At 40.2% G+C, this 7,797-nt stretch overlaps 1 protein-coding gene across 3 annotated transcripts in view; it reads left to right on the top strand.

Moving 5' to 3' along the window:
• The window catches only part of LOC144775490 (dimethylaniline monooxygenase [N-oxide-forming] 2-like), a 205,981-nt gene extending 198,614 nt beyond the window's left edge, over nucleotides 1-7,367 (top strand). For all 3 annotated transcript variants that reach the window (XM_078659232.1, XM_078659233.1, XM_078659231.1), the window contains exon 9: nucleotides 3,946-7,367. In XM_078659232.1, the coding sequence (XP_078515358.1) occupies nucleotides 3,946-4,288 (343 nt within the window). In that variant the 3' untranslated portion in view covers nucleotides 4,289-7,367. The remainder of the gene's footprint in view (nucleotides 1-3,945) is intronic.
• The last annotated feature ends 430 nt before the right edge of the window (nucleotides 7,368-7,797 follow it).

Consider the following 7,797-nt stretch of genomic DNA (forward strand, 5'->3'; position numbering starts at 1 on the left):
CTTAACACCTGTCAGGGGAAGAATGTCACATTTCCTACCAAAGTGGCAGTCAAGAACAACAGACAAGAAGGTTCTACAAATTATCCATTCTGGTTACTGCCTGGAGTTCATAAACACTACTCCAAACATTCCCCCAAAGTCACACAAACTTTCACTGGATCACCTACACCTCCTCAAACAAGAGGTACAGTCCTTACTACTAAAATGAGCTAAAGAGCCCATACAACCAAAACATCAAGGGTCGGGTGTGTATTCGTTTTACTTCCTAATTCCCAAAAAGTATGGCTCTCTCAGACCAATATTAGATCTCTGAGAACTAAGGGGCATATTATCAAGGAACGGCGTTAAAATTATCGTCGCTTTAGCAGCAGGAAACTGCCGCTAAAACGGCAATAATGGACTTGATAACATGCGGTAGAGAATTCCAATAGAAGCCCATGTTAACACCAGAACATGGGCTTCTATTGGAATTCTCTAAGGTATATTATCAAGTCTATTATCGCTGTTTTAGTAGCAGTTTCCTGCTGCTAAAGCGGCGATAATTTTAACGCCGTTCCTTGATAATATGCCCCTTAATTTTTACACACAGTCAGACCATTTTCACATGGTAACACATCAACAGATACTACCTCTCTTGCAAAAGGGCGACTTCGGTCTACTCTAGACTTAAAGGATGCCTACTTTCATATTCCAATCCACACGGCTCACCGCAAATTTCTCAGGTTTCTGGTAGAAAGGACAACATTACCAATTCAAGGTACTCCCATTCGGAGTCACCATTGCCCCAGAGTCTTCACAAAGTGCGTGGTGGTAGTAGCTGCTCATCTGAGAAGGCAAAACATCTATGTCTTCCCATACCTGGACGATTGGATCATCAAAGCCGGCACGTATCAACAATGCTGCAAGCATACTTCTGTAACCATTCAGTTACTTCACCAACTTGGGTTTAAAGTCAATGTGTTAAAATCACATATTCAGCCAGTCAAAACTCAGAAATACCTCAAGCCACTTTAGACACTCAAAGGGCTCTAACATTTCCCAATACAGACAGAATTCGAAACATTCAGGCGTTAATGCACCAGTTTCAAGGCAATCAGTCACTTCCAGTTCGAGTTTTTATGCAGCTTTTGGAAATGATGGCGTCTTGCATCATGATCGTTCCCCATGCCAGGCTGCACATGTGTCCACTTCAAGAATACTTAGTCAGTCAGTGGAATCAGTCACAGGGTCTATTAAGCGATCTAGTGTTGGTAAGCGGCCGTACTCCTCGCTCTCTGCAGTGGTGGAGCACACAAAATGTGTCAAAAGGATGGCCGTTCTTAGACCCGGTTCCACAGACCGTATTATGAGCGGACGCGTCCATTATTGGCTGGGGAGCTCATCTCAACAACACACAGTGCAAGGCCTGTGAAGCCAATAGCAAAGGTTGCTCCACATCAATCATTTAGAGCTGATGGCAATCTTTCTAGCTCTGAAAGCCTTTCAAGATCACCTATCTGGCAAGGCTGTCTTGGTTTGAACTGACAACATGACAGCTAAGTACTACATACAGAAACGGGGGACACACTCTCTCCAGCTGTCCCACTTAGCCCAAGACATCTGGAGGTGGGCTATTCACCACAACACCTATCTCCTAGCAGGACACCTCCCAGGAATCAACAACCAGATCGTGGACCTCCTCAGCAGGCATGGGTACCAAATACACGAATGGGAGCTTCACCCTCAAGTTCTCTACCCATACTTCCAAAGTTGGGGAGTCTCTCACATAGATCTGTTTGCAACACCCCAAAACACAAAATGTCAAAGCTTCGTCTCCAGGTATCCATACCCATTATCTAAAGGCAATGCTCTATGCATGAACTGGTCAGAGATATTTGCTTAAGCTTTTCCACCTCTCCCACTCATTCCATCAGTGGTTCGGAAACTCGGGCAAACATCTCTCACACTAATCCTAGTAGCTCCAACATGGGCACGTCAACCCTGGTTCACAACCCTGTTGGACCTCTCTCTGGTACCGCATTAAAAATTACATTTAACTCCCAGTCTCCTCACACAGAGCCATGGAGAAATCAAACACCCAGATCCCAAACAATTGAACCTCGTGATCTGGCTCCTGAAGTCATAGAGCATGGTTATCTCAACCTTCCACCAGACTGTATTAACAACATTAAGGAAGCCAGAAGGCCTACCACAAGAGCCTGGTACTCAGCCCCATGGAAGCTATTTGTTATCTATTGCAATAACAATATCATCAAGCCTCTTGATGCCTCCATACAAAACATTATCTGCTAACGGTTACATTTGCAGCAGTCATCATTGGCCTATACATCCATCAGACTGCATCTCGCTGCAGTTGCAGCCTATCTTCTAAATAGGCAACATTTATCACTCTTCTATCTTCTATCACAGCCTGTAATCAAAGCATTTATGGAAGGACTAAAAAGAGTTCTACCACCAAGACTTTCACCTGCCCCAGAGTTGAATCGAAATATAGTCCTCACAAGATTAATGGGGTCACCCTTTGAATCCTTGCACAAATGTGAACTACTGTTCCTCACTTGGAAAACAGCTTTCCTCATTGCAATCACTTCATTGCGGAGAGTGGGTGAACTTCAGGCACCAACCATAGAATAACCTTTTTTCCTGCTACACAAACATAAAATGGTTCTTCGTACCAATCCCAAATTCCTACCTACGGAGGTATCTGCATTTCACATAAATCAGTCCGTTGAATTACCTGTTTTCTTCCCTCAACCTGACTCCGTTGCAGAAGGAGCGCTACACACCTTAGATGTTAGAATAGCACTGTTGTATTACACTGAAAGAATGAAATCTTTTTGTAAGACTAAACAACTCTTTATCGCTTTTGCACCACCTCACAAGGGCAATCCTATATCCAAATCAGGTATTGCTAGTTGGATCGTTAAATGTATTCAAATTTGCTATGCAAAAGCCAAAAGGATTCTAACAGTACTACCTAGAGCACATTCCACTCGTAAGCTAGGGGCTACTATGTCTTTCTTGGGGAACATATTTATTACTGACATCTGCTAAGCTGCAACATGGTCCACACCACACACATTCACCAAGCATTATTGTGTAGATGTGTTAGCCAGACAACAAGCTAATGTGGGCCAAGCGGTACTTAAAATCCTGTTTCAGACAACTCCATCAGTTACAGGATAGCCACCGCTTAGGGGAGACTGCTGTATTGTCTATGCATAAGCATGTAATCTACAGCTCACATACCTCGACCTGAAAATGCTACTTACCCAGTATGCATCTGTTCTTGGCATGTAGAGGTGTAGAATCTCATGAGCCTACCCACCTCCCCGGGTACCTGTGGCTGCTGTAGTTCTCTTGTTACTATTCATACATACACATGGACATCTCTATTCTTTACTACTACTCCATTCTCTCACCCTCTGCTGGAAAACAATCTGAAGTTGGAGTCGATGACCATGCGCATTATCACCAAAAGGAGGAGTCACCTACCTTGTGACTAGGAAGATTTCTTCAAGAAAAACAAAGTGCAAATATCCAGGCCCAACACTAGATGGCAATATATGCATAAGCATGAGATTCTACAGCTCTACATGCCAAGAACCGATGTATACTGGGTAAGTAGCATTTTCATGCCTTTATGCAAATGCACTGTATGACTTCAGTGAGTTTAGTGTTTGCCTCTTAAGTGTTGTGTGCCACATGTTGGTAGAGCAGAACTATTTTTGTATCTTTGGGCAGTCAAACAATCCAGTGCCATTGAGTTGCAGATTGTGACATTTGCTACTTATGCACAGACAAATAAATAATGATATATTACACGATTCTTCAACCATAGGTGGCCTTCTCAACTTTTTTAATTTTCTCTCTTCTATGCCGAACAACAACCATCCAAATTACCAACAGTTTCATTTAATCCTAACATTTTTTTTTGTCTCCAAGGTTTGGCACAATGCGGAAGAACTGCCTTCAGCTGGATCAGATTGATTATTTTGATGAGCTTGCCACAGAGATTGGTGCCAAGCCCAACATCCCATGTCTCTTCTTTACGGATCCATGGTTGGCTCTGGAGCTCTTCTTTGGCTCTTGTACACCATTCCAGTATCGTTTGTTTGGACCAGGGAAGTGGCCTGGAGCTCGGCACGCCATTCTAACTCAGTGGGACAGGATTGTGTCAGCCACCAAAAATCGAGATGTGAAAGTTCAAACAGAGTATTCTCTCATGCTTTTGGTGCCGGTCCTTCTAGGCCTCTTTGCCATATTGTTTGTGTTTTGCTTTTTTTAAACAGAATATGCCTCTTATCTTAGAGACACTTCCACCATTTCTTCAGGCAGTGGCCTATCTATTTAGCATTCTGACATACAAAGCCGCTTGCTTTCTTTTATCTTTAATTTAAAATTGGTAAAGATGTGCCCTCATGACCAACACTGTCCATATTACCTGCAGAAGAGTCAGGCATTTTTTTTCAAGTGCCTATGCAATCTACCTTTACAGCAATACATCACTTGCTGGAGGTTCTGAGTGACGATACCCCTACTAAACATGGTGAACTGATCCATTCTTACTAAAGTGACAGTCACAGAACAATTACTTGCATTTCTAAACCTGGCTTTAGCAAGCTTATAAGTATCCTGTGGCTTGTTTCACGGTGGTTATGGTTGTGTCTCTTTTAGGACACATTCATCTCCTCAAATAGAAAAAAAGGCATTCAAAGGTCTTTCAACTTTACATGGTGTTTCTTGGGAAAGTGTCTTCTTCAGTGACAAAATGCTGTGATGATAATTCAGAAAGAAATTCTCACTGAAAGCCAAGAGAACCTGAGTGGAGGCAGTAAAGGGAGGGAGAACACCACATGTAAGAAAAACTGGAAAAACAGGGAGATTAAAGTAAAAAGGAAGGAGGGAAAAGGAAGCTTCGAAATCAGAGCACCCGCACTATTATTGGAATAAAAAATAGGAGAGATGTGTTGGTTTTGATATCAAAACGAAATTAAAATAGTAATTACGTTTTGAAGAGTTTAAAAAGACACCTTTATTTTATTTTGTTTTTACTGATTTGACCTGGAACCATCCTCTTACCTCCTGTCCTCTCCAATAAATGATATTCCATGCTACTTAAAAAGTTTCTTTCCTCCAGATGCATAAGCATGGCACCACATAATTGGTTTTAGAAGTTGGCAGTATCTTGCAGAATGTCACAGATCTGAAACTGCTAATAGATCAACCCTCATACACAATACTATAGAATTGATGCACCAGTACAGGGCACATCAGAGTGTGTGTGGATATTCCTATTCTACCTGTTCTGTGCATCTATTCTCTGAGTTCTCACAAAATTCCAGGAGAAAGAGATTGCCTTCAGCTTTATCGGGGGTATCTGCTTGACATTCCCAAATTATTATTTCATCATTTATCAAGGGAAAATTCAAGCCCTTGTTTGGAACACCATATTTTCGGGCAATGATTAAGACCTATCTTTTGAAAAACACTGCACCCAACCCCTCCTTTTGATACACTAATGTTTCCTATTTTTTTTTTTAAACAATTAAACACAGATTTACGGATAGTTAATATTTTTTCACAGTAATCAAACCAAAAAAGAGCCAACGTGTTTTGCAACACCTGCTGCTTTTTCAAGGCTGTAACACAGAAAAAAAACTATGTACAATAGGCCTATTCCGTATGAAATTGATCAAGTGAATGTGCATCTTTCTTAAATAATTGTAACATAGCATCCTTAGCCCAGTTTCCCTATAGGCATCCTCAGAGTTAGGGGCTTTGAGGGTCATTTGGATCCCCACACCTACGTTGACACCTCCCGAACATGAGTGACACAAACATTGCTGTTGGATCATCATAGAGGGGTCCGCTGCCACTTGGTTCTCTTTCATTAAAAACACACCATTGTTGTCAGCATGATGTTCGTCTTGTTTCCCTCGGACCGGTGGATGGTGGGCCCTCCACCCACTGACATCAATTCAGACGCCCTATATGGCTCACCCACAGTTAGATGACCTCTTCCCAAAAGGGTCACAGGAGTATAGGGCTGTGGTAGAAGGAAACATAATTCAGAAGCAAAGGACCCATTTGGTCAGAGAAGCAAACTAGAGAAGTTGCAACTCAGCGAGATTACAACTCTGACTGATAACCAGCAGAAAACCTCTGACATAAACAGGGGCCCTACATTGATACCATGTTCAATTAAAACAACTCCTCCCTGGAAAACACTGTGTCAAACAACCTTGTTGGAGCACGAAACCCACATGGGTCTTTATTACTCTGATACAAACTGTCAGGACCCATGACCATATGAAGGTAAGCAGACTTTTTACTGCAGCTACAGTCTCCGGGTCATTTGGTACTTAAAAAACTGTTCTGAAGAACATTTCTCTATGAACCTGTTTTCTCCAATTTTTCCAAACTAATACCATTCCCAAAATGTTAAATCCATCCTAAGGAATGCCCTTTATGTTGAAAGAATTCCCTGTGACCTTTTTTTCTGTGGTTGCTTAGATCCACTGTTTCACTTTTGTGGGTGAGGGGAATCCTGTGTATCTCTTATTTTCCTTCTCCCTCTCTGCCCTCTGTGTGTCTGCTCTGTTTGTCTTGGCCCAGAAACAAAGACTACTATAATTAAGTTAGTGGGCAAATACAATAAAGACTTTGGTACAATGGCACACTGAGAGGTGCCAGGATGTTTGCTACTAAGAAAAAGAATGCATGGTTATCAGTTGAACTAAGGACATTAAAAACCACATTTAGAAACATTCAGTCCTATTGGCAAAAAAATGACTTTGATTCAAATACAAGATGCCTAAATTAAATCGGAATTTTTTTCAAAAGACCAGTAAGAGAAGGTGGTTTTTGAAGACAAAATCATCGGAGTAGGGTACTCCTCCAAAGAACTATGAAGTGCATTAAAATACAAAAACAAATGTCTTATGGTACACATACATGCATGTTTTTTAGAATGTGTTAATTTATTTTTGCTAATATAATGCAGAAGAATAGAAAAACTGTATATGTAAGATGTGTAGTAGAGATAGTTTTCAAAATATCATATTTCTAATTGTTTGTATTTCATTTTTACAAAGCAAGAATATTTTTACTCAGATAAATGAATTCAAAATACAAGTTAGCTAATAAAGAAATATTTCCAACCCTATTTATGCATTACGTTTAATTTCAAATTTAATGTAACAAAAAAATTCTCATTGTACATGCGATATAATTACATCATTTTAAATAATGGCAAATGTAAAACCGCATCCTTGGAACGAAGGACACAATAATATTATTTTGTTGGCATGAGCTGTATAGGTCACCAAGATTTGTACATTCCATGCAGTAATAAGACATCATATAGAAATACAGATTATGCTACAACATGATAAATGTCTATTGTTGACATAGAATGATTTACTTTACAGTATAATTCAAAGAAGTTATTTGTCTCACCATTTGCTGAGATATATATGTGTTGCATTACGGCGAAATTATTTCACTTCTATATAATGTGCCAATTGTATTTGAATATAAACATTTTCTGTTGTTAATACTAATCTTATGAAAGTCGTGTCTCTATGTGTGCAGTTAGTCGTTTATTTTCAGGTGGATTTTTGGTTGATGATTCTCAAAAAGTTTAACTTCTATGTTTCCACAAGGTATCTACATTTTCTAGGAATAAAAAAAACATAAACATGTTTAATACACAACATTTGTGATTGAGAATTGGAATTCCGCATCCATAACCACTTTCATTCAAATAATGTGCATGCATCTAGGAGTTAATTT

This window comes from Lissotriton helveticus, chromosome 1_1 (assembly GCF_964261635.1).
Source record: "Lissotriton helveticus chromosome 1_1, aLisHel1.1, whole genome shotgun sequence".
NCBI classification, from domain to species: Eukaryota; Metazoa; Chordata; class Amphibia; order Caudata; family Salamandridae; genus Lissotriton; species Lissotriton helveticus.